General features: G+C 35.4%; 3 protein-coding genes across 7 annotated transcripts; all 3 read left to right on the top strand.

Annotated features, from left to right (window-relative positions):
* Positions 1 to 286: 286 nt before the first annotated feature.
* Positions 287 to 5,723, top strand: LOC7496588 (uncharacterized protein At3g49140). Of its 5 annotated transcripts, none has more exons than XM_024588449.2 (10): positions 287 to 508; positions 1,922 to 2,127; positions 2,878 to 2,980; positions 3,087 to 3,154; positions 3,548 to 3,697; positions 3,809 to 3,937; positions 4,170 to 4,511; positions 4,606 to 4,758; positions 5,148 to 5,243; positions 5,402 to 5,723. In XM_024588449.2, the coding sequence occupies exons 2-10, from the start codon at positions 2,038 to 2,040 to the stop codon at positions 5,498 to 5,500; spliced, it is 1,230 nt and encodes a 409-aa protein (XP_024444217.1). In that variant the 5' UTR covers positions 287 to 508; positions 1,922 to 2,037; the 3' UTR covers positions 5,501 to 5,723. The 5 variants fall into 5 exon arrangements, with proteins under 5 accessions (XP_024444217.1, XP_024444215.1, XP_024444216.1 ...); XM_024588447.2 differs by having other exon boundaries at positions 1,922 to 2,144; positions 2,865 to 2,980; XM_024588448.2 differs by having other exon boundaries at positions 1,904 to 2,144; positions 2,865 to 2,980.
* Positions 5,724 to 17,750: 12,027 nt separating this feature from the next.
* LOC18109206 (protein SLENDER RICE1-LIKE 1) lies at positions 17,751 to 21,245 on the top strand. Its single transcript, XM_024588615.2, has 8 exons — positions 17,751 to 19,137; positions 19,243 to 19,400; positions 19,582 to 19,664; positions 19,754 to 19,874; positions 19,967 to 20,059; positions 20,140 to 20,220; positions 20,323 to 20,537; positions 20,754 to 21,245. The coding sequence occupies exons 1-8, from the start codon at positions 17,949 to 17,951 to the stop codon at positions 20,920 to 20,922; spliced, it is 2,109 nt and encodes a 702-aa protein (XP_024444383.2). The 5' UTR covers positions 17,751 to 17,948; the 3' UTR covers positions 20,923 to 21,245.
* Positions 21,246 to 23,225: 1,980 nt separating this feature from the next.
* Positions 23,226 to 26,154, top strand: LOC18106453 (E3 ubiquitin-protein ligase SINA-like 7). The gene is made up of 2 exons (XM_006372315.3): positions 23,226 to 23,876; positions 25,288 to 26,154. Exons 1-2 carry the CDS (start codon positions 23,328 to 23,330, stop codon positions 25,987 to 25,989), a joined length of 1,251 nt encoding a protein of 416 aa, XP_006372377.3. The 5' UTR covers positions 23,226 to 23,327; the 3' UTR covers positions 25,990 to 26,154.
* Positions 26,155 to 26,481: the final 327 nt, after the last annotated feature.

Genomic DNA, 26,481 nt, shown 5'->3' with positions numbered 1-26,481 from the left:
AAAATTATTATGGATTAAATTTTGAATTTGAATTAAATTAGGTTAAAATAAAAATAAAAATAAAAATAAAAATAAATTTAATATGACTTAAATAACTTGAATCTTTTTTTCTTTTTCAAACAATATAATTTTAATTAATTCAAATTAATATGGGAAACATATAAGCCGAGCATTGGAACAGGCCACGTTTAGTAACTCAGTACAAAACCAAAGGTGATGCACCACGTGTCCAATAGGAGGAGATGCAAGTATATGAGCATTTGCACAGAATCCCAACCTACAATCCTAATCCAGTCATCCTCAAAAGCAGCTTCCTCTTCCTTACACGGATATTTCCAAGCTAAGCTCCCTAGCCTTAAAAAAAAACAGTAAGCAAACAGAAGAAAGAAATGATGATGGCCATGGCAATGATGATTGAAACCACCACAGCCGTCCGATTCCCCGCCTCCACCACTCCTGCTGCAAACTTCTGCTCCTCCTTGCCCCGCAGCAGCTCTGTCATTCTTTGGTAACTAAATATCAAATTTTCACGAGCTTTCATTTGTTTTCAAGTAAGAGCTTAAAATGCGAATATCTTAGCAACATGTCATAGATCAGAGATTCCATTATAGAGTGTGTGTTATCCAGTTGTACTATCATTATCACTTGCATTCTATAATAGCTTCATTCTTTGTTTTGGTTTCATTTTTACTATTGGAGCAAGGATTTTGATAGTAATCTCTGATTATTGATATGACAATCGGTTTAGATTTCCTTTTTGTTCTTTCTGTTTCTTTAGAGCTTGTAATGTGGGGATTTTGCTGAATAAATTACACTAAGGCCTGCCATTGTACTGTGTTGAAGTATTTTTGTTATTGATTCTATGTTTTATTGTGCTGGATACTGTTTAAAGTCTAAATTTTTACTGCGTGTCAAGAAAAATAAAAGTGGGTTTTTAGGATCAGTGGAAATGCACCTTTTTCTTTTCCACCTCCTTGGGTTCTTAATTTGAAGTAAATTGGGAGTTTTGGGGTAGAAAAGTAAGTGATGAACCTGGTCTTGTACTGGTTAAGCTTAGCATGGATGTGGCTCTGCATAAAGAAAGGAAATCAAAGGTGGGATTTTTTGATGCTTATGTTACCATCATGTACAAGCTATAATGAAGGGGTAATGGTATGAAAAAGAAAAAAACTTTGGGAGATGGGAGTAAATGATTCTATGTTAAAAATGGCTTGAAAAACTTGAACTTTGTGTGTGTTGATGGGGGTTATATATGTCTAAGATGGCGGGAGAAGGTGTGAATTGTCATCCTTTTGGTGGAATTCAGGAGTAAATGCTGGTCATGAAGTGGCTGATGGACAGTTTATAGAGTAGTTAGAGATGGTATGATCTGATGGGTTGGTTTTGATCAAGGCGTGAATTCGAGGGTCTTCATATATCATGGAGATCAGCTCCAAAACTGAGTAGATTTTATTTGGGCCTGGTGTCACTCAATCCTGTGCTCAAACTCATGGAGCCTGTTTTTCTCAAATGTTGATTTGAGCTGGCATTCTCCATCTACACATCATAATACAATTTGCTCAGCATTATGGTTTGGTTACATATCAGAAAGTGTGCGTTGAAGAGGTGATTTCGCAAGTAATAGTATTTAAACTTGAAAGGTGAAGGATGTTAAAAGGAACACAACATTTTCATTGTTAGAAATTATATAAAACAATCAACTTCCTTCCAATTTACTTGGAAGCTCAAATAGCCTTATTTTGACAAAAGATCAGAGCTCCTAAATCCTCCATTACCATTTTCTATCATAAGAGCGACAATTTTTGTTCTTAATTTTGCATGCATATGGTTCATATTTTTGTTTTTATTTCGTCAAATTCTTTGAAACCTTGTATAAGCACTAGCTGATATTAAGGACAAGTAGTTTTTGATATCAATGCAGGAATAAATTTCGAAGACTAAATGGCGTTTCTTTCTTAAGAAGGAGCAGTCATTTAAAGAGTAAGATTCAAGCGTCTGCAGAGAATTTAGATTCAAACTTGGATTCTTCGAAGCAGAATGGTAAACTGCAATACCATCCATCTGAGGGGATTGCAGAGTCAACATCAGAAACAAGTAGTGATGCTATGCTTACACCTCAAGAAACATGTAGGACTATTGTTGAGGTATCAGTTTACATTTTCTAGCCATCACTTCGATGTAGAATGACTTCTGCTGCTCCTAGTTCATTTTTCTGGTGACACAAGTCTAACCCCATGTCAGCACTACGGAAAATAACAATATCACTTGAGTGTATGACCCTTCACATATGAACAACATCCAAACCATCAAGATAGAGCTCTTTGTTGAGAATTTATGATCTATATAAATGATGGTTGCATATTGAGTTCAAAATTGAAAATCTGCAAATTTTATGGTCTCATGATTGATGCTTAAGCAATGGTGATAATGCTGATAACTAGACCATGCTGAAATGAACTTTTCAATATCGCCCATCTAAGAAGGTTAGTTTGATACTGGCCTAATAATTATAAGAGATTAACTGGGGAAAGTTACCCCCTTGATTGCCTTCTGAACATTTTTATATTACATCTTACATCAAGCAATTATCCTTCATATAAAGCTAATTTCTAAGATCAGTACCACCTGCTTAAAGAAAAAGCAGACTAGGAGATTGAGTTGGAAAGGAATAAAAAAGAAAAAGAAAAAGAAATCATGTATAGGTTTTATTGCAAAGGATTATATATTTGTTACGAATCCAGAGCGGATGAGAAATGCATTCAGTCCTCATAAAATCAAGCTGTTACGACTTTCACTATATCACAAGTCTTCATGTATATTGATTGTTATTTTATGCTAGTTTGCAGAGCTAATGTTGCCTGTAGTATGTTATGTCAGGCGAAAAGCAAAGCAACATTAATGTTGACTGGTGTGATCAATGATGATATTCATGAGAACATTATCTGGCCAGACTTGCCTTATGTGACTGATGAACATGGGAGTAAGTCAAGCCCGTGAAATTCAACATTGTCTTGCACGCGAACTTTAATCCAAGTGCAGAAGTGTTGTTGCACATTGAAGTGCTAATTTTTTCTAATACGTTGCAGATATATACTTTCAAGTGAAGAATGATGAAGACATTTTGCAAACACTTACTACAGAAAATAATTTTGTGGTATGGAATGTATTTTTTGGCCGGATATCCTGTGAATTGCTTTAATATCTCAAGTTGATGCTAAGATTATGTAGGAAAACTTTTTTGTGACAAAATGTGGCATATTATTTTTATTGCTTGGCCTTGTAACTGACAAGTGGTGGATATTAGCAATATTGTGTCCGTTTACTGCATTGACGTGCCAAGTTGGTGTTCAGATTATGAAGAAAACCTTCTCTTTGGATTTTGAAAACAAAATGACATTTTCTCACATATCTTTTGGCATTCTAAATTTTTTATCAGAGGGGAAAAGAAAAGGGTTGACACATTGCAATGTTTAATGAAGGGGGGAATTCAAATGCCCCTTATTTTCTTGCGAACTTCTTGAGTTTACGAGGTTTATGCAAAATGCAGCAAGCCATTATAGGTTTTGATGCCACGGAAATGCTCAGTGAGATGGAGTCATTGGGTACATCAGAAATTGATTTTGGGGTTGAGGAAATAGAAGAGGAAGATAGTGATGTTGAAGATGGGGCCAATGAGGATGACGACGACTATGATGAGGTTTGGTTTCTCTTTTCTTTTCAGTCCATTCTTGCTGTTGGGTTTTAGCTTTAAAACGTAGAAGTGTTTGAATTTTGTTTTCCGCAACACATTTCTTTGTCTTGTTTGTAGGATTTGGTGGCTGTTCTTGATGACGATGATGATGAGGAAGATGATGATGATGAGGCACTTGGAGACTGGGCAAAATTAGAGACTATGAGCTCTTCTCATCCAATGTATTTTGCCAAAAAGCTGGCTCAGGTGCTTGTCCCTTGTGAATTTTTGACCTGATACACGCTTAGGAAGAATATGTAAATTCCTTTTGTTTTGTATCGGTGTAAAGATCATCAATAGTTTCTTTCTTACTTGCAAAGTGTATTTTTTTTAGTCATCATCATGAAATTATGGAATTCCCATGATTTGCAATTCCCATGATTTGCGGCCTTAGCTGAGTTCTTACATTTCTATGTTATTTCTTATTTGGGTGTTGTAGGTTGCTTCAGATGATCCTATAGACTGGATGGAGCAGCCTCCTGCTGGTGTAGCTATCCAGGGCCTTATTAGACCCGCCTTCATGGAAGAGCAATCTGACATCCAGAGACATATGTCTGGCAATCAGTCTCATCATGCTGGTACAAATCAGGTTGGGCAAAGCATGGAAGGCAAGCTAGAAGAACCTGGTGTGATAAATGGTCATGAACATAAGTCAGGATCATCTGAAGATATTTCATTGTGGCGGGAGGAATTGGAAAAGGATGAGGTTCCAAGTAGTGGAACTTCATTTTACAAGCTGGAGATGATTAAAATTCAGCTGATTTCAGCTCATGGACACCAAGTATGTTCTCATTTTTTTTTGTGGACATAAATTGGTGACATATGAGAAAGAAGTTGTCACAAGGAACTGATTCTCCTTCTCTTGTTCTGTAAAGACTACAGTTGAAGTAGAAGACTTTAGGAAAGCACAACCTGATGCGATTGCACTTTCGGCAGCCAAAATCATATCTCGTCTGAAAGCTGGTGGTGAAAAGATTACGCAGGCCTTTAAATCTCTTTGTTGGAGATGCAAGGGTATCCAAGTGGAGGTAATACACATAAGTTCAGTTCATCAGTAAATGTTGAACTACACCGTGTGAAAATTTTGTCTTTCAACTCGAAGTTTATAATTGTTTGTTGAACTATTGCCTTTCTTGCTCCTGTCTGAATGTTTAGTTAGGCAACCCATTGTGAAACATAACCATGCAATTTTCATGCTCTTTTTTCTTTTTCTTTAAAAAAAAAACAAAAGAAAACCTCGGACAACTCCGAAGCTCTTGAAAATATTTTAGATTTTGATATTTGGTTTGTGTTGCTGGACTTAGATTACCTGAAGCATCAAACACTAATTGATTTTGCTGTTGCCATCAAACAATAATCCATTTTTCTGTTGCTTACTTTCATTTTATAAATAATCAGTTTTCTTATTATATTGCAGGAGGCAACGATTATTGATGTAGATTCTCTTGGATTTGATTTGAGAGTTTGTTCTGGAACGCAAATCCAAACATTGCGGTTTGCGTTCAATTCAAGGGTATGTGCTTCTGTAAGCAATTGTTTCTGCTGATGCCAATACCTGTTGATCAGCTGCATTTAGTTTTCTAGTCTTGCTATTTTTTTCTGGTTCACTTCAGATTTGGCCTTCCTTTACCCATGACATACTTCTTTCTCTCAACTCCGTTGTTTCTGCAGGCAACCTCAGAATATAGTGCTGAAAGACAACTGAATGACTTACTATTCCCAAGGATCCAAAGTAGGCTGCAGAAAAAGAACACTGCTCAAATGCCATAACCCAGTTTAATTCTGGATGGCTTGTGTCGAATTTTGAAAAAATTCCATGCAGTTTGTGTTCGTATGTATTTTTCAATTGCAGCATGCCTGGCAAGAAAAACAAGCTAGTACTGATCATTGAGAATCCATTTTTCCAAGCTGCTTAAGAGAACTCCTTATAGTTTGTATTCTTATGCGTTTTTTCAGTGCCACTAATGATTAATTAGAAATCCATTTTTTCCAAGCTCCCTTTTGCTATGTTGACAAGCTAGTGAATACATGTGCTCAACTCTCTCTCTTTGAGAAAATCAAATTTGAAAAAAAAAATATAAACCAAAATACTTAACTAGGAAATTAAATTAAAACTCTACAACTTAACTTGGAAATAAGTTCGCTGCAAGTCACTGTTGAAAATCTCTCATTGTGCAAAAATATCATCACTTTATCTATTTCTTTGAACACTTTAGCGCACGACAAACTTTGCTCAAAGATTGGTACTGTTCTGTGTTATATATTTCACACCATTGAACCAAGGTTAAAGCTTCGGCACCAGCAACAATTAACAACAGCAAACCTTGCAACATTAATGAAACGGTTGCTTAGACCAATTAAATTGGATGGTGAAACGAGACTTATTAATATAAATAAGAAAAATTAGCACCCTCAGTATTTTTTGACTGGTAATTAATTTGTGGTGAACTCATGGATCTCAAGGTCGCAATAATATTTTCTTGATTACTTCGAAATATATATATGATCATTCAAGATAAAAATTTTGTCTTCAAGAAACACTGTCCATCTTTATTATCATCATTCTCTTGAAATCCTGATCTCAACAACAAGGACTTCATTGAACGAATGTGTAGTTTATTACATCCAACATAACCACTGTGTCCCCGCCCTCAATGCCTTGAGTTTGCTGCTTGAGCTCATCAAGGTGCAAGCATGGTGTTCTCCGAAGAGGATAAACCCTTGCATTGACACCCATTGGCTGACGAACATTAGCAATCTGCACAAACAGGGCATTTTTCGCCTATACACAGTCTGAAGCCTTATGGCATCTCAAATTGTATACATGAAACCTTGCAGCTGCCAAATGTGAACCTGACAACCACAATATTTTCACAATTAATTTCAAAATATACTAACTTTTTTCTGAAAAAAAAGAGAAATGTAAAGAAAGTATGAAGCAAATGTATGATTCGAGAGAGAAACTAACAAGCTGCAATGGTGAAAAGGAGGACTGAAAGGCCAGCTTGAGTAGTGAAGACTTTTCCATATCTTTTTTGGTTGACGAGGAAATACCAATTTGCTTGTTTCTCTTGCTTTGTATATTCATTCCATGCACATGCTCTTCTTGATGCAATGTTATATATAAAGGTGCAGTTGTACGGACGTAAATGGAAGTGTGTGTGTGAGTATTAAGTTCTTTCTATATATTAATTACTACCCTGATCGATCGTAAATCATTTCATTATATAAAATATTATATATTGGCAAATTAATAAGAGATATGGAGTTAGATATATATATGAATCCAATCTATTTTGATGACTTATAAATGGATATTGTGCCTTGAAATATATATTGCCAAATCTATATATATATATATATATATATTGACATTAATGAACGATCGATTATGGGTTTAGCCATGACTTCCTTTCCAAGCAAGTCTATCCTCTAGGTTATGTTGGTATGGTGTTTCATGATAAAATGATAAATATAAAAGAGATAAAAAATTACTTTATTAAAGAGATAGAGACATGTATAAAAAATAAAAGTTTGTTGAAATAATTTTGAAAGGGAGACATGTCCCTTTTATTTCCCTGTCTTTTTTATTTTAAAATAATAACTAAATGCTATTCTAATGAAAAAAATGAATTTAAAGAGTAAAAAACATGAAAATAATCTATTTCTAAAGAGATAGGATTGAAAATAAAATTATTTTTTCAATTATTGTGATTCATCCCACCACCATTACTACCATAGATTATTTAAAAATATATTTATTATTATGAAAATAGAATTACAATTGTTTTGGAAGAAGATGGTTGTTTATATATATATATATATATATATATATATATATATATATATCTTGAATATAGGAGTAAAAAACTTTAAAAATATTAATTTAATATTTTTTTTATTTGAAAAACAATCTAAAAAACATTTGAAAAAAAATACACGGATCTAGAAAAGGCCAAAAGAAAAATGGTAGGTGACCCCGTAGCCTTGCCTACGAGGAAAGTTGCGGGTAGTGGCTCCAAAAAAAACTAATTGAAAGAAATATTCGGATGAAAAAAGTCACCCTATCCGATGATCGCGTGTCAAAGATATGCATCATATACCCTTGCCTATGGCGTGTGAAATGTTGGTTGGATATATAAAGAAAGCAAATGTGATCGGACAAAACCATCCAAAACCCGGGGGGGTACGATCCGACGACTATCCATGATAAGCAAGACAAGAACCGATGGTGGGGTTTCTTTAAGCTTGGGGAAGAAAAAAGTAGTTGCAAAAAAAAAGTCGGCATGAAAGAAAGGACATACCCAATGTGGAATTTATGATTCTAGAGGTGATGTGTTGAAGGAAAAAAATAGTTAAAGGATGAAATTTGAAGGATGCTTGATAGGAGGGAGGAGAATTATTGCTATTAATGGGTCTTGATAAAGATAAAATCAAATATATAAAAAAACAACTATATAATATATTTTATTTTCTTGTTGTATATTGAATTTAATTTTGTTATTCTCAAAACTTTATTGTATTATTTGATTTTGTAATTTTATTAAAAAAAAAAAACTTGATTTTATAAGGGAGAAATGAACCTTTATACTATCATAAAATCTCGAATAATTTAAAAGATCTTGATGCGAGTTGATCAAATGATATATAAATAAACTCTTATATTATCAAATAATAATACATTTGAGATCCTAAAGAATTCTTTTTTAAAATTTGGTCCTCAAGCGCTCAGAAATCTTTATTCATTGTCTAAAAGAATCACAAATATGAATAATGTCTACAATTTCTTCATTAAGACGAAATTCATCAACTCTACACATAGGAGTACAATTGAAAATATAGAAAACTACAAGGACCCAAATGGATTTTTCCTCGATGAAGATACGTGTGGGACTAAGTCAAGGTTTTACCCACTAACCAAACTAATTAGAAAGCACTTGATCACACATGCGAGTGAAAGAGATATATAACACCTAAATATTTTATTAATCCTTTAACAGAAACAATTTTTATGGCATGATAGTTAAATCCAAATTCACCAACTCAATGTTCTGAAGGCACGATAATCATTCCTTGATCATCAGCTAGACAAGTACCACAACAAGTTCCATACAAAAGACTCTTTAGCATTGAATATCAAGATCGGTGAGTCCCGTACAATTCACTCAATTACTTAGCACACCACGCACATATGATCCCATGTTCTAAATTAATCAATTGTATTCCTTGTAGAGAATTAATCAATGGACAATGATTAAGACTAATCAAGAAAATTCTTGAAGTAAGCTACAAGAACACAAATCCTTAATAAAAGAAGTAGAACTGGATCTTACATAAAGAACTGTATCACTATTATATCTCTCAGCATACACACAAATCAACTACCTTACATTTCTCTTGAGAAGTAAGAGTCGCAAGAGACAACCGTACTGTCCTTCAAAGCAGATTTTGGCAACACAAAGCGCATCAGCTTAAAGTCTTAAACAGATTTATTTGCATTTCACTTGAAGGCGAGGGTCAATGGTGTTGCAATGGTGGTGAAAAAAGCAGTGGCAGCAAGGAATGTTGCAACTTTCTCCAATACTTTGGATGTGTCAGGGAACCTGTTGCTAATTAACTGTGAAACAAAAAGGGAAGCAAAGGTGAGTAGTATGGAAAAAGAACGCAGGTAGAAGAAAACAGGGAGTTTGGAGTGTTGAGTTGTTTCGTATTGGAGAGCTATTTGAATCGCTGCCTGAAAACAGAATCCCATGATTACATTAGGCCATTCTACAGATATCTGCCTGACAACTACCGTATTGATTAGTCGTGGATTGATGGCACGGGGAAGTGTTTGTTGTGTTGGAGGTGCTAATTGCAGCTCTGTTTCCATGGCAGAACGAGGTTGAGGAGCCTGTGATTGTGCTGTTTGCGACAATATCTCTGTGTTGATGGGTGTGGAATGTAAGGGCTGTGTTTCTTGGGTTTCAGATAATCCTTGATTGTAAATGGTAAGAGAGGGTTGTGCCTGTGATTCTTGTAACTGGGATTCGAGGACAATGGCAGGAGAAGCAGGTGTTGCAAGTGATGGATGTAATGGTTGAAGAGGCGGTCGCAGCATTTCTGGGGCTTGGTTATCAAAATGCGGAGGTTGAGTTTCTGGGTTTTGAGATATTTGGTTAGTGGCAGGAGGGGTCTGTGGGGGTAGCTGTGCAAGTGCTTCCAGTGATTGCGATTCGAGGTCGAAGGCACGAGAAGAAGGTGATCTATTTGTTGAACGCGATGGTAGAAGGCATCTAAATCTGCCCCAGACAAGGAACAAGAAAGTGGTGATTGGAAGAAAAAACTGCTTGATGCTTTGAGTAGTTTTCATTTTTGTATGAGTTTGAGTTAAAGCTTGGAAGCAGACACATGCAAGAGGTGGATATATAGGGAGATACGGTGGGGCTACCACTGGTGGCAATCTGCTGATAAATTTCTTTATTGGAAAGACAACATCCAAGTCAGGGGATTGTGGGATAAAGGATTCAGACTACAGTCGGATATTTGTCATGTGGGCATGGGTAAATGAGAAATTTCTAATCGGATATTTCATGAGCATAAGCTTGTTCTGCCTAAATAATTGCTTCCATTTCTTTTATACGTAAAGCAAAATGTGATCTAAAGTGCTTGTCTCAAGCATCCTCGGGTCTTGTTGCAAGAGCTATGATGCTGACAAAATTGCTGCGATTACATTAACATTACTAAAGCTTGACTTATCTGAAGGAACAGAATGGAATCAATGAAGGAAGAAATAAGGAAAGAAGATTGGCCTAAAGAGGAATGCACATGTGTATGTAGTTGGCAATGGTCACACTCACACCTTCTAAACAATTACTTTCCCCTTTCTTAGAGTTATAAAACCTAAGACGGAACCGTTCATCTTAGATTGTTAACTAGACTGGCCTACCGACTAGTAAAGAGTGGAGAAAGAGGGCATGGAACTTGGGACCCTCTTCATATTATCGATCATGAAGAAGTCAACTCGGATCCAATACCTAGTTGGTGATTTCCGGTCCTTTCTACTTGGAAAAAAGGCATTCAAGTTGTGGATACACGAAATCTTCACTTTCCTCTTCGAAGATGATTGTTGAATTTCTTCTCACTTCATGTTCAGATATACTTTCTTACAGTATCCATTTAGGTAAACATAATTTGTTTTTCTGGAATAGCGTCCATCAAAGGAAGAAGAGATCCAAGTGTGCTTAATTTGCTTCCAACAATTTTATCTATTTTTTTTTATTATAGGTTTCTTGTTATTACCATATTATATTAAATTTAAGTAATATCCTTCATTAGATCACAAATGAAAGCCAAGATTGCTTGTAAATGACTTTGCCACTGAATTAAAGTAAAATAATAAGAACAGAACATAATTACAGAACTATTACTGTGCAATAGGACTCCAAATGTTGGGGTTAAAGAGGTATGGCTAGCAAAATGTATTTCCTTTTACCAAACATTTCTGTTCTGATTAGTCCTTTAGGCCACCATGACATGCACCCTTAAGAGTCTCCATCATCAATTAACGGTCTCCTAGAAGACAAATGCCAGGTAATGATGTTGCTAGCCTGAACATTTCCTAGGTATCTGATTCCTTCATATTCGGTTCCTTCAGCAACGATCCTATGGCAAATGTCTGTCTGTGCCTACATGAATATATGTGTGTCTTTGATTATAGATGTGGGCTCCCTTTTTCCTATCCGAGCTACGACAAGAAGGTCATGTAGTTGGATAGCTAGCATTTCTAGAATTATTAATCAGGGAAGGCTGCTGCTGCTGTCCATGTCTATTCCTATTCGATGAGTCTTCTGCATAGGCGTGTGTGCTAAGCATAAATAAATTTCACTAAATATATCAATACATATGATGATGGAAAATGGATTTTAAACTAAAATGATCAATTGGCGGTGGAGAATGAAGGAATTTTTTACTTTAATTAATGAAGTGTTTCTAGGAAGGAGCAATACAACTTGGAATGAAAAGTAAGATATAGAAAGGAAGCATGTAAGGTCGGGTCCTGCTAGACTCGACCAATAGAAGATGGGGCTTTTCTGTATTTATGTGTGATTTGTTTGTTGCAACATGGTGACAAATCTTCAATTGCTCTTGTGGACACCAATTAGGACCGCGGATGTAGAACCGATGGTAGGGCTTCCATGGATTTTCTTTTGTGGGAGGGGGAAGAAAAAAAGTAATTGAAAGGAAAGATGGCATGAAAGAAAGGTAAACATACCCGATGATCGACAGTGATGGGGGATTTTTTATTCTCTTTCTTTAAGCTTTTGAAGAGAAGGAATCTTCTAACATAAACCAACATTTCTGCTCTTTTGTCAATCTTCTTAAAAGGAAGACCTTTTGTTTTCCATCCCACTCGACTAATGGATTTGAGAGGATGAAACTAATTTATAATGGTAAATATACTATTTCAGAATATAATTTAATCCCAAATTTTGGTGACAAAAATGGATTTTCTTGGAGTGCATCCTTAACATTTCAATATACTTTGATCACTTTTCTATATTTTTAACACTTGATCCCTTGACAATTAACAATTAGGTTGTCTTTGGTTTGAGGTGAAAAAAATTGAAGGAGGTAAAATTTAAAGGTGAAGTGTTAAAGGTAAAAAAATTTTGAAGGATGAAATGTCAAGGATGTTTGAGAGGAGGTAGCAAAATTATTGCTAATAACGGGTCTTGATAAAGATAAAATCAATTTCTAAATTAAATATTAACAAATAATTATATAATATATTTTGTTTTCTTGATGTATATTGAATTTAATTTTTTAGTTATTCTCAAATTTGTACAGAAACACTATTGTCTTATTTGATTTAATAATTTTATTAAGACAAATGACTTAAATTTATAAGGGATTAAATAATATATAAATGAACTCCTATACTATCATAAATTTTTGAACAATTTGAAGAACTTTGATATGTGTTGATCTAGTATAAGATATGAGTTTTTTTTTTTTTACTTTACATCTTACCAAAAAAATATATTCAATATGTAACTTAAACTACTTATGATTTGAAGTTTTTATTAATTTTAAGAATTTTCTACAATAAACCCATGTCTAGAAATTATGACTTGAAGTATATAGTTGAAAAAATTTCTTCATATTTTCTTCCTTTTCAATTCGATATCAATATTTTTATTTTTCTATCATAAGTGTCAATATGAATCTAGTGGGTGAGTTTAATTTTTTAATAGATATCAAAATTTTATTGATTAAGATTTAAATATATTAATTCATACATAATCCATATCTATATGTTATAAGTACCATAACACCCTTTTGAATTACATATATTTAAATATATTAAAACTTAAATATTGGATTGTTTAATGGAGTTCAAACAAAATCCATCAATGAATCAAGCTTTGAGATGTTTAGTCACGTTAAATATTGAGCTTGCTTAATGGCTTTTGTTATTTTTTTTCCATGAATTATTTTGTTTTTTGTTTGTCCTTGTTGATGTTTTAGGTTTAATGCCCTTGGGAAAAAATGATGTCAATTTATACTTTATTTAATGAAAAAAATTATCAGCTCCAAAAACAGAATTTGAGATCATAATTTTTTTTAAAAAAATATTTGTTCTCAAACGCTTATTTAGTTTCTTCATTGCTAGAGATCCCAAAATAATAAAAACAGAAGCACTGCTACTTCAAAGTACTTCAACTTAATCTTACTAAGTAATTTGTTCTAATTGCCTTTATTTAATTGTTAAAATCTTTTGGTCTTAATGAGATCTAACTAAACTAGCTTGCCCCTTTGATCTTAATCACCATTCCTGCCCTCCAAGTTCCCTAAAGCTTACCTAAATTGACTGGAACATGGTAAACTCAACCCTGGAACTTTATTTTTGACAAATAGTGAGAGAGAGAGAGAGAGAGAGAGAGAGTAACAAGTTCCACTGGTGAATAGATAAAGAATCGGCAGGGCTTACACGATTTTTCTTTTGTGGGACACAATGATATGTGGGCAGAGGATCATGGGGGTTGTGAAGGGAGAAAAATAAATGAAAGAAACGTTCGGATGAAAAAAAAGAAACCCGATCCGATGTCGCGTGTCAAAGATATTCATCATATACCCTTGGCTATCGCGTGTGAAAGGTTGGATGAAAATTTGAAGAAAACAAATGTGAAAAACAATTTAAAAAACATTCTTCAACTACTCCCGCTTACGAGGAAAGTTGGAGTAGTATGAGAGGGGGGATCCTTCAAGTCATTTTTCATAGATAAGTTGAGATGGCAAGACGTGTCCAAAGTAAACAATGGTGATAATCGGATAGGGATAGATCCAAATAAACTAGTTGTGTTCAAAATCTTGAATCAGATAGGGACAGATTCAATTTGGAATTTTGGTGACAGAAATTAGATTTTCTTGGAGCTAGTGAATCCTTAACATTTCATACTTAGTCATTTTTTATATTCTTAACACTTGATTCCTTGACAATTAGGCTGTTCTGGAACGGTATGAGGTGAGAAATTTGAAGGAGAAATGTCAAGGAGGTGAGGTTTAGAGGTGAAGTGTTCAAGGAAAAAAATAGTTAAAAAGGATGAAATGTGAAGGCTGTTTGATAGGAGGGAGGAGAATTATTGCTAATAATGGGTCTTAATAAAGATAAAATCAAATATTAAAAAAAAACTATACAATATATTTTATTTTCTTGTGGTATATTGAATTTAATTTTTTCGTTATTCTCAAAACTTTATTGTATTAATTGATTTTGTAATTTTATTAAGAAAAATAACTTAAGCATTGAGTATCAAGATTGGTGAGTCTCGTACATTTCACTCAAATACTTAGCACACCACGCACATATGATCCCATGTTCTAAATTAATCAATTGTATTCCTTGTAGAGAATTAATCAATGGACAATGATTAAGGTTATTCAAGAAAATTCTTGAAGTAAGCTACAAGAACACAAATCCTTAATAAAAGAAGTAGAACTGGATCTTACATAAAGAACTGTATCACTATTATATCTCTCAGCATACACACAAATCAACTACCTTACATTTCTCTTGAGAAGAAAGAGTCGCAAGAGACAACCGCACTGTCCTTCAAAGCAGATTTTGGCAACACAAAGCGTATCAGCTTAAAGTCTTACAACAGATTTATTTGCATTTCACTTGAAGGCGAGGGACATTGGTGTTGCAATGGTGGTGAAAAAAGCAGTGGCAGCAAGGAATATTGCAACTTTCTCGAATACTTTGGATGTGTCAGGGAACCTGTTGCTAATTAACTGTGAAACAAAAAGGGAAGCAAAGGTGAGTAGTATGGAAAAAGAACGCAGGTAGAAGAAAACAGGGAGTTTGGAGTGTTGAGTTGTTTCGTATTGGAGAGCTATTTGAATCGCTGCCTGAAAACAGAATCCCATGATTACATTAGGCCATTCTACAGATATCTGCCTGACAACTACCATATTGATTTGTCGTGGATTGATGGCACGGGGAGGTGTTTGTTGTGTTGGAGGTGCTAATTGCAGCTCTGTTTCCATGGCAGAATGAGGTTGAGGAGCCTGTGATTGTGCTGTTTGCGACAGTATCTCTGTGTTGATGGGTGTGGAATGTAAGGGCTGTGTTTCTTGGGTTTCAGATAATCCTTGATTATAAATGGTAACAGAGGGTTGTGCCTGTGATTCTTGTAATTGGGATTCGAGGTCAATGGCAGGAGAAGCAGGTGGTGCATGTGATGGATGTAATGGTTGAAGTGGCTGTAGCAGCATTTCTGGGGCTTGGTTATCAAAACGCGTAGGTTGGATTTCTGGGTTTTGAGATATTTGGTTAGTGGTAAGAGGGGTCTGTGGGGGTAGCTGTGCAAGTGCTTCCAGTGATTGCGATTCGAGGTCGAAGGCAGGAGAAGGAGGTGATCTATTTGATGAATGTGATGGTAGAAGGCATCTAACTCTGCCCCAGACAAGGTTCAAGAGAGTGGCGATTGAAAGAAAAAACTGCTTGATGCTATGAGTAATGTCCATATTTGTTTGAGTTGAGTTAAAGCTTGGAAGTAGACACATTCCAGAGCTTCTTAATATATATAGGAGATATGGTGGGCCACCACTAGTGGCCATCTGCTGATACTACGATGGGAGATTGGGGATAAAGGAATCGGACCACAGTCGGATATTTCTTATGAATCATTGTCATAGCTTGTTCGGGCTAAATAATTGCTCCCGTTACTTTTATAGGTAAAGCAAAACGTGATCTAAAGTGCTTGTAGCAGGCATCTTCGGATCTTATTGCAAGAACAGTATGATGCTGACAAAATTTATGCGATGACAAGATTAACATAACTAAAATCTAACTTGTCTGAAGGAACATATTGGAATCAATCAAGAAAGATGGCCTAAAGAGGATTGCACAAGTGCATGTAGTGGGTATGGGTCACACCTTCTAAACAATCACTTTTCCCTTTCGTAAGAGTTATGAAACCGAAGATGGAACCGTTCATCTTGGATTGTTAACTAGATGCCTTGTTATTGACTGCTGACTAGTAAATTTGGGATTTCAGACTTCATAGTATCGATTGGATTCTAACTTCATATGAAGTCAACTCGGATCCAATACCTTGTTGGTGATTTCCGGCCCTTTCTACTTGGAAAAAGGCAATAGAGTTGTGGATTGGACGAAAAGGACACGAAAGCTTCACTTTCCACTTCAAAGATGATTGTTGAATTTCTTTTCACTTGATGTGGAGATATATTTTCTGACAGTATCTATTTAGGTTAACATAATTTATTGTTCTGCAATAGCCTCCATCAAAGGAAGAAATCTAAGCATGCTTAATTTGCTTGTAAATGACATTGCTACTGAATTGAAGTGAAATGGTAAAAACAGAACATAATTACAGAGCTATAACTGTGTCATAGGCTTGACTCCAAATATTGAGGTTAAGGGGTTATAGCATGCAAAATGCATTTCTTTCTATCAAATATTTGTGTTCTGATACTTGAGGCCACAGTGACAACACAGTTAAAAATTCTCCATCATTAATTAATTATCAAAAAATATTAAATAGTGTGGCCAAATCATTATGCATACATCACTGTTAACCCTCTCACATTTTATTGTGGATTTGTTATTCAAAACCTTGTTTTTTTTTTCTCAATTTAGTCCTTAAATGTTTTTTTTTATGCGTTTGCATTTTTTTTGAGTCAAATTCAAGGATAATTGAATCACATCCGTTGAGTTGAATGCCAATGAAGAGTGGCATTATTTTTTTTCAATGCATTATAAGAACACAATTATAATTTTAAAAGCACAACCAATGCACCTAACTAAACAAATGCTTTATTGGCAGTACCACTCTTCTTTAACATTATCCTTATTTGAATTCTCAAAAAAAGTTTTCCTTGGGAACAATTTTCTTTTGGATGTTTTTTTTTTTGAAAAAACAAATATCCAAACGTGAGTCAAACAACTAGCTAGTAGTTTAATAGAATATGAATGCTAATGCATTAGGTTATTATGTTGTTAGCTTGAACATTTCCTTGGCAAGTGCCAAAAGTATACCCCCTGATTATATTAATATACTTGGTTAATGTCATCAATGGTGGCAACTAAACCTCGACTACCAAGCCATTCTAGATATCTGATTCCTTGATATTCGGTTCCTTCTGCAGTGATCCTATGGCAAATGTCTGTCTGTGCCTACATGAATATATGTGTGTGTGATTAGAGGTGGGATCCCTTTTCCCTATCCGAGCTAAGAAAAGAAGGTCCTGTTGTTGAACTGCTAGCCTTTCTCGTATTATTAATCTGACAAGGCTGCCAACGTCTATTTCTATAGAATTCGACGAGTCTTCTGCATAGGCGTGTGTGCTGCGCATAAATAAATTTCGCTAAATATATCAATACATATGATGATCTGATGATGGAAAAAGAATTTTAAACTAAAATGATTAATTGGTGGCGGAGAATGAAGCAATTTATGACTTTATTTAATGGAGTGTTTCAAGGAAGGAGCCATACAACTTGGAAGAAAGGAAGCTTGTAAGGTCGGGTCCTGCTAGACTCGACCAAAAGAAGATGGTGTTGCGTGGGAGTCAAGCAAATATATTGGTTGGCAAATGTGTGTGGACAGAGAGTACCTGCCTGCCCGCCATTGACTTGCAGGAACAAAGCAATTCATAGTCAATAAAGAAAAAGAAAGAAAAAAAAAACGAGGAAAGAGGGAGGAAGGGAATGGGGGGGCTGATGGATCACGAATACTTCGTTATAAGCTACCAAAGAAAGAAAAGAGATCACCATGTATTCTGTTTATCCATCCACATGACAGGGCCACCGGATCTTAATTTGGTGCTTACAGAAATGAGCTCTCCTCTGGTCAACAAATTGATGGCTTGTGCTAAGGCAGTTGCAGTTGGTAATCTCAAACTAGCAGATGTTCTTTATGAGGAAATGGAAGGTCTGACTGCCGAGGAAACCAGTGAAGTGACAAAAAAAGTTGTCAGCTACTTTGCTGAAGCTCTGGCTAGGCGAGTCCATGGAGTGTATCCTCGAAATCCTTTTCCGTTGCTTCCCTCCTCAATTGTGAACACCCAACGTTCTCTTCGTTATTTTGAATTCATCCCTGCCACCATCGATTACCTTGCCGCTGCCTATTTCAGTGGAAAGCAACCAGTCCACTTCATTGACTTTTCCATCATGCTAGGCAGCCGGGAATATGATTCTTTGTTAAGAAAGTTTCTGCCCAATAGAGTATTCCGGTTAACTAATATCGGGCCAAATCCGTGTAAAGACAACAACCATATCCAAGAAAGGCAACGAAAACTCACTGAACTGGCACGACAGTTGAACATCGATTTCCAGCTCAAACAATTAGAAGCCAGTATTCCTGCTGATATAGAAGAATGTGTACTCAAACTGGAAAGCACAAGCGAGGATGAGATAGTTATAGTGAGATGGGAATTTGAACTCCACAAATTGCTTGCCATTGAGGGAGCAATCGAGAGAGTACTTTCAAAACTGAAGGAGCTGAAATCAAAATTTATGTTGATTAATGAGCAGGAAGCCGATCACAACAGTCCTGATTTCTTTGACCGTTTTGCCCTGTCTTTCCAATACTACTCTAGAGTTTTTAATCATTTTAATTGCGTTTCTGGTGAGACAGAGAGAGAAGAGATACTGGAGAGGCACTGGAGACGACAGATTAGCAATGTTGTTGCATGTAAGGGCATTGACAGGGTTGAGCGGCACCAGACATTTGATCAGTGGAAAGAACGATTGCGTGGTGCAGGGTTCCGTCCATTTCAGAACGCATCCAGGTTGTTCAAAACTATTTGTAAATTTCCTATGTTCTACCCATTTCATGGTCACCCACTGTTCTTTGCTTCATTGTGGGAACCCATCGATCCAACTGAGTTTAGTAGAGGTAAATAATATCTTGCATTCTTCCTCTTCTTTTCCTATGTTTAATCATCAAGTAATTGTGCTCATTTGTATTTTCTGATTTTGTGAAAAATCTTTATCACTCAAGGGGTTGGCATTAGTTATCCCATCACAATTGAAGATGCAAGTGTATCTTCAGTAATTGAGCCAGAGGAAGTGTGCTCTTCAGATTCTGAAGATGACAGTGCTTACGATAATTCTAAAACACTTGGGATATTCTGGAACCAAAAGAAATGGTCTGCAGAGGTAACATTCTGTACTGTGAATGCTTAATCAACATTTATTCCATTCTTTGCAGTTAGTCATCGGTTGAAGATTAAAGGCCTATTCCTCAAGTTTCTTTAGATTTATCCTCTGCTCATCGTCACAATCACCCTTGTTAATAGCAAATGATAACGTAACAAATGAATGTGATGATCATTTATAGGAGGTACGAGAATATTTGGTTTCTTCTCTTACAGAGAGGGAATCGAGAAGAATTAACAGATGGATGTCCCGTCGGCTTACAGGGTATGCGCACAGAAATCACTCTAGATCTTAACAATTACATGGCCCATCAATTAGTCTTAATCATGCAGATGTGACTTAAAAACTTACAGGAATTCTGCCGGGAGAGATAAGAAATTGAGCGTTTGCGACACATCATTGGCAAGTTTGCTTAGAATTCCTCCATCTAACACCCCAATCTGGGAGGCTAAACAATATTACGTTGATGACTCAGTATGTATAGTTCCTCTATTTTTCTGTTCAACTTTTCTGCATTGAAATCTAATGTAAATGCTGAAACCATTGTTTTATGTCTTTATAACAAGGTTATTAATGCATATTTCGAGCTGCTGAGGAAGAGATGGATGGAGATTCCTAATTTGTACATGAAGAACTACTCGTTGCCAACTTGGATTATGGTAAAGGAGATTAGAACTAGGCCCTTTTTATTTCTCTATATTTTTTTGCTTTAAACTGTGTTCTGGTGAAAATTTACCAGAGCTTCTTGCTTTCTGGGAAATGGACCGAGTCGAAAGTGCTATCTTACTTAAACATTGAAGAGATAGCAGGCACATCAAAGGTAATTAAGCTTAATGTTTGAGCTAGACAAATGATTTCAATGCCTGTTTGTAACTTGCTCAATTCATTCTCTAACGTACCTATCATTTTCATCATCATTTAGTTGTTCATTCCAGTGTGCTTGGAAAATCATTGGATCCTCATCTGTGTCGACATAGAGAGTAGGGCATTGCTATGGTTAGATTCATTAAATTCTCATCATGATAAAAAGGGTGTAATTTCAAGGTGGATTATAGAGCACCTAATGCCAAAGTTGGGTTATGATAATGCACAAGAATGGCAATTTTTGGAGCCCGTGGATCTTCCTCGCCAAACAAAGTAAGTAACTAATTACTTTCAGTGTCTTCTTCAGTTTGTTTGACATGGTGACAGTGTTGAGCCTGATCTTTTGCTCCAATGCGACCAGATGTTTGACAAGTTCTGTTCAATTTTTTTCTTGACTTTTCATACCATCTCTTTTGGGAAAATTCAAAATGGCTTGCAGTTCCATTAATTAATGAGTATTTATGTGTGATTTGTTTGTTGCAACTGCAGCGGAGTAGATTGTGGTATATTTGTGATGAAGTATGCTGATTGTCTTGCACTTGGAGATCATTTTCCTTTCACCCAACAAGACATTCCTCTCTTTCGACATCACATCTTCCTTGATATATATCGTGGGAAATTACGTCCTCAAATCTACTCAAAGAATTTCAGAGCCTAATATTATGCATAGAAAACAAGTCCTTTCAGGTTTCCAAAAAAACTCATTCCTAAATTTAGCTGAAGTTGTTGGCCGGAAAACTGGTTACGAGTGTTTAGTTAAAAGGCAGTGCTCAGTAACATGGATTTATAGTAGTGCTCCATGATTTTTCAAGTATGGCTGCTGATAAAAACCTGATTTCCTTACCGTGTTGTGCCTGAGAAAATATAGTATGAGAAATGATTATTGTCTTTTGTGTACTGAGACTGTGACATAGAGGATTAGTTTTGTAATTAGTGGATACTGAGGATCGAAAAGAAATGGTCTGCAGAGGTAATATTCTATACTGTGAATGCATAATCAACTTTTTAGCAACTCATCAAAAACAACATGAATTTGAATTTATTAAGATACTTAATCTATTGCGTCAATCCAGTAACCTAGCAAATTGACCCACGATGCGATAACGAAGGCGGCCTTAATCCTGTTACCAGAATGAAACAAGTTAATCAAACAGAAAGAAATGAAATTCTAGGTTGAGGAAAAGGGAGACATGATCTAACCACCAGACATGCTTTTCTGCAAGAGGAAGTTCATCAGAGCTAACTACAGAGATCATTCAAGAGTTCCCTGATTCCAAAGGGGAAATGACCAAGGTGATCAGACAAATAAACAAGCCTTCCAGTTCTTTGGTTTTTTCAATTAACGAGTGCAGAATGCAACGCCTCAAATTGTTTATTACAAGCAATCAAAGAAAAAAGCAAAGCAAATATGAAGAACACTAATCCCTTCATGACAAAATTCAAGACCAGCTAGCAATTTATGCATTGAAAAAATGGAGGAGCTAATGTATACAATTGCACACGTAAAATGTTTTTTGAAAAATTTAGCTGCTCTAAATATGAAGGAAGCCATTGGATAAATCTCCCTACAACTGTGAAAAGTAGCATAATTTGGACACCAGGCAAAAGGCGATTTGGCACCAAATCAACCAACAATCACCCGTTTCTGGGTGCCGCTATCTACCATACAGCTGAAAGAATCACAAAGGAAAAAAAAAAAGCATGAACAGAAATTTAAATAGGTTACTGTGTCAACCAACAAAACAACAGTGAGTTTCAAGGTATAATGATGTGGAAAACGAGTTAATGGCAGTCAGGTCACCATGGATCAGCACCTGCTGTGGACTCAGGTACAGAGGCCATACTTCCAAGTTAGCCCGTTTATAAGTGCTCAAGCATCAGTCAAGAGACAACATTAATCCAACTTCAATATCGTATCTCAAAATTAATGTCTTGAGCAAAGCACATTCTCTCTCTCTTTTTATCTTTCGTTTTGCACAATAATTCAACATTACATAAGAAGGCTTTTCGCGTTTGTTTAATGTCTTGATATAAAAGAGATGGAGATAGTAAAAATAAAGAGTATATTTTTTTGTAATTTATATTTTAAAAATATAAAAATTAATTTTATATTTTTATTTTCATTTCTTTAACCAAACACGTTTTTATTATTTTCGTATTTGTTTTTATAAATCAATAGCTAATCACATGAAGGAATGAAAAGCCATAAACAAATGTGTAGGAATTCCAATCAATGAAATGATTAAAAGCCTTAATGTCCATTGTCAAGCGCACTAAGCAGCTCCTAAACTCCTATAGTTATTCTCCTCATGAAATTATATTTCACTAATTACAGTAACAATTCATTGAAAACCTCCATTAACTGATACCATCACTTAAAAAGAAGACCAAAACACTTAAATATCAAATCTTTATATATCAAAATAATCAAAGCAAGAAAAAATAAACCTTTTGAATTGGATTTATTTAAAAAAAAAAAATTAAACTTGGTCATGGATTTCACTTTTTTTTTGTTACATGGAGACTGGAGAGTACTTGGATCCCATTAAAGTAAATAATTCATCAATCTCAACCAATTACATCATGAATTATTTTAGCTCTAAAAACTAAAAATAATACTTAAATTGAGATAAAAATAAATAAATAAATAAAGAGTACATTTGTTGTTATTGTAATAGTGGTTACTTTTCTAAGTATTTTTTATTTTAAAAATATATTGAAATAATATTTTTTATTTTTAAAAATTATTTTTAATACTAAACATTAAAACAATTTAAAAAAACTAAAAACATATTAATTTAAAATTAAAATATTTAAAATATTTTTAAAACAAAAAAAACAAACATATAAACAAACATTGTAGGGAGAAAACTTCACTTAGAGATTCTTCATTCTTGTGGGCAGCTTACAAGTGGAAAAAAGGCAAAGCCTTAGAGGTGTGATTTTTAATTATTTACAGGTTGGGTTTGTTTGTAGTTCTGTAAAAACTTTAAGGACAAATCAGTCCTTTCACAATGAACAGGTTGTTGTTTGCTGATAATAAGGTTTGAGTCTGGTAATGAAATGCAAATAAAAATCAATACTTTGCAGAGAGAGATGGCAAAATTCTCACTTGAAGATGGAGAAGGGTCAAGCTTTCCAAGGCCAAAAAGACAAAGGCCCTCTTCTCCCTCTTCTCCTCCTCCTGATTTTACCATGGGAGAAATTGTTCGCGAGGATGAAGAATCTGAAGAAGATGAGGAAGAGGACGATGTGGACACAAGTGATGGAAGTGAAGAAGAAGATGAGGAGGAGGAGGAGGAGGAGGAGCAGGTGGAAGAAATAGTTAGACCACAACCACCACCACCACAACGACAACCACAACCACCACCACCACCACCACCACCACCACAACAACAACAACAACCACCACCACCGCGGCCGCAAGAAAATAATCAGATAACAACTGTGGGACTACAGCCACCACAACACAGATTATTTGAGGCTTCAGTCTTTCTAGGACATACCCTTGTGGGGCCAAGCAGAAATGGGGTTATTTATGCAACTTTATCAGACCCAGAAGTTCTTGATTGTCCCATCTGCTGTGAACCCTTGACCATTCCTGTTTTTCAGGTATTTGTTACTTGTTTTTGTTTTTTTCCACCTGAATGCCATTTCTTCTGTTTTAATGATGTATTTATTTATATATTTGTGTTGAATATGGTAATGGGTTATTGGAATTTTGGGCTGAGATTCCATCTTGATGCTTATATTTGGTATTTTTTGGGTAAAATTCTGTTCAATTACTTTGAGTTTCTTTGATTTTGTATCTGGTTTTAGGTTGTTTGTTTGTTCTTGGGATTATTTTGTGTGTGAGAAAGGTTTGTTGAAATTGAATTTTTCTATTCTAATTATGCAGTTGTTTTGTGTAAAGATCAGAGCTATGTTGTTACCATTTGACATCTTTAGGTAGCTAATAAGACAGACATTGGATGTTTATGAAGAGGAAGTTGTTGTCAGGTCTTGTAAAAAATTCCAGTATGTGTGGTGAAGTGGCTATGAAAGTAGCAGTAATTTTCTTAAAGGTGGCTAGTTAATGTAATGGATTTAAGTGTCATTTGTTTGATTGGAATGAAGTTCATACTGCCTTGCATGGTGGAGGTCCAGAAATTTAACAATTTAATCAGGTACTTCTTGGAAAATGGTTGTTGCACTTTGCACAAGAGTATTTTGAAGGAGAGCTGTAGGATCGAAGCATGTTGTTGGAGATGGTTGGTGATCAAAGGCAGTGAATGTTTTATGTGAAGCGAGTTTGTTGAAAGGTATTAGAGCAGGCTGGGATGATTTTACAGAAGGATGTCTGGTATGGTGATAGTAGTTTCAGGGGATGCATTTCTTTTGCTGTTATGTTACAGTGGAAAAATGCTATGGTTTGTTGTATGTGATGGTCCTGTAGGTTCACTGGGAGCCCAAGTTTGCATAGTTCATTCTACATGTCAAATATCTTCAGAGCTAACTTTCCAGATTTAGTGTGAAGAGAGATTTAAATGGGTGGTTGAAGATCCATTGCCTTGGTGTTCTTCTAGGATTATGAAGTTTGAACTTTTAGGAATAACATAATCATTCTGCTCTGCCAAAAAATGCTTCCAGGTTATGTTTATAGGAAAGTTGTCAATGTCATGGGGATCAGAGAGGTTGTCATCATAGTTCAAAACATTTTTGATCTTCCAGTTATAAGCAACTTGTGTGATTTAAAATTTCATAATTGCTCTTTAAGCATTCTTAAAAAAAAAAATGTGTACACGTGGACCTCTCGGGAAAACAAAACATTGAAAAGTTGATCCACAGAAATAACATTCCTTTCCTCGGTGGAGATCTGTATCAGTAGTTGATGTAAAAATTAGTGCTATTTCACTTGCATTAATTCAATCCGTTAGTTCTTTATGTGAGCTATTATATGATACATAATTACATATGATATTTTGCCATGTGAGTAACATTTGTATTGATTTTTTCTTTTCTGGGTTCTTGCTGGGAAATTTAGTGTGACAATGGACATACAGCTTGCTCTTCATGCTGCATAAAACTTCAACACAAGTGTCCTTCTTGCACTATGCCTATTGGCTATAACCGCTGTCGTGCCATTGAGAAAGTTCTTGAATCACTGAAAGTATCATGCTCCAATAGTAGTTATGGGTGCAAAGAAAGCATTTGTTACAGTAAGAAATACGAACATGATAAGAGTTGCACCCATGCTCCATGTACATGCCCCCTGCCAGCTTGCAACTACCAGGGCTCATCTAAGCGTTTGTACCAACATTGTAGGATTAAACATTTATGTGACTTGACATCTTTCCAATTTAATACCAGCTTCCCTCTTTTCTTTATGGTTGATCACAAATTCCGTGTTCTTCAAGAAGAGAAAGAAGATGTTTTATTCATTCTGACTAATAGATCGGAGTGTCTTGGAAATGTGATCACTGTTAGTTGTATGGGGCCTTCTTCATCAAAGCAAGGATACTTTTATGAACTCACAGCAAAAGCGGAGGGAAGCAATGTCAGATTCCAATCTTCCACTAGAAATATCCAAACCAGAGTCGATCACCCTCCATCACTGGGGTTCCTTCTAGTCCCAAATGATTTCCTTGGTACCCATGGGGGGATCACCTTGGATGTCTGCATATGGCGTCTTGGCTCATATCCTTCTGTAAGCTCTGCACTAGGCAGCTCTATCCAATGTAAGTGAATAAAAAAGAACCAAATTGCAACTTGTGAGTGGCCCTTTCGAAATTGTAAAAGCAGATGTGACTAGCCTGTTTCGTAGTTTCTATATCCTTGTTTAATTTCTGATTGAATCTTTTTATTATGATGATATTACTACAATGATATTCATTTTCTACCCATTGGTTTATTGGTCTCCTCTTAAATGACATGTTCTTATTCATGATATTATCACCAAATAAATGATACATCTTGAAATGTATCGGTCAGAAGTGTGTTTTTACCTATTGGTTTATTAGTCTCCTCTTCTTTTTTTTCTTTTTTTTTTGGTGCAAGTGTTTTTTCATGTGAAGTGGTTTGTTCTATTTTTGTCCTTGGTTCAAAAAGTAAAATAAAATGATAGAACTTTTGTTGCGTAACTTGTATGAAGAAAAAAGCGATGAACATAAACTTCTTGCTAGTAAATGTTTTTTCAGCATTTATGGTTTTGTTTCAAGAGGGAAAGATGTATCAGAGG

Source organism: Populus trichocarpa, chromosome 17 (assembly GCF_000002775.5).
Source record: "Populus trichocarpa isolate Nisqually-1 chromosome 17, P.trichocarpa_v4.1, whole genome shotgun sequence".
Classification (NCBI taxonomy): Eukaryota; Viridiplantae; Streptophyta; class Magnoliopsida; order Malpighiales; family Salicaceae; genus Populus; species Populus trichocarpa.
The sequence above is the reverse complement of the archived record's forward strand: the minus strand, read 5'-3'. Positions and strand labels throughout refer to the sequence as shown.

What these genes read in the sequence shown, in the direction of transcription:
- LOC18106453 (XM_006372315.3), top strand. Translation starts at nt 23,328, where the DNA reads ATGCAAATAAAAATCAATACTTTGCAGAGAGAGATGGCAAAATTCTCA. An exon ending in TGACCATTCCTGTTTTTCAG is followed by an intron (nt 23,877 to 25,287) that starts GTATTTGTTACT and finishes TGGGAAATTTAG; the next exon opens with TGTGACAATGGACATACAGC.
- LOC18109206 (XM_024588615.2), top strand. Translation starts at nt 17,949, where the DNA reads ATGGGGGGGCTGATGGATCACGAATACTTCGTTATAAGCTACCAAAGA. An exon ending in TCCAACTGAGTTTAGTAGAG is followed by an intron (nt 19,138 to 19,242) that starts GTAAATAATATC and finishes TTATCACTCAAG; the next exon opens with GGGTTGGCATTAGTTATCCC. An exon ending in AATATTACGTTGATGACTCA is followed by an intron (nt 19,875 to 19,966) that starts GTATGTATAGTT and finishes CTTTATAACAAG; the next exon opens with GTTATTAATGCATATTTCGA.
- LOC7496588 (XM_052448214.1), top strand. Translation starts at nt 390, where the DNA reads ATGATGATGGCCATGGCAATGATGATTGAAACCACCACAGCCGTCCGA. An exon ending in TGTGACTGATGAACATGGGA is followed by an intron (nt 2,981 to 3,086) that starts GTAAGTCAAGCC and finishes AATACGTTGCAG; the next exon opens with ATATATACTTTCAAGTGAAG. An exon ending in CTACAGAAAATAATTTTGTG is followed by an intron (nt 3,155 to 3,547) that starts GTATGGAATGTA and finishes TGCAAAATGCAG; the next exon opens with CAAGCCATTATAGGTTTTGA.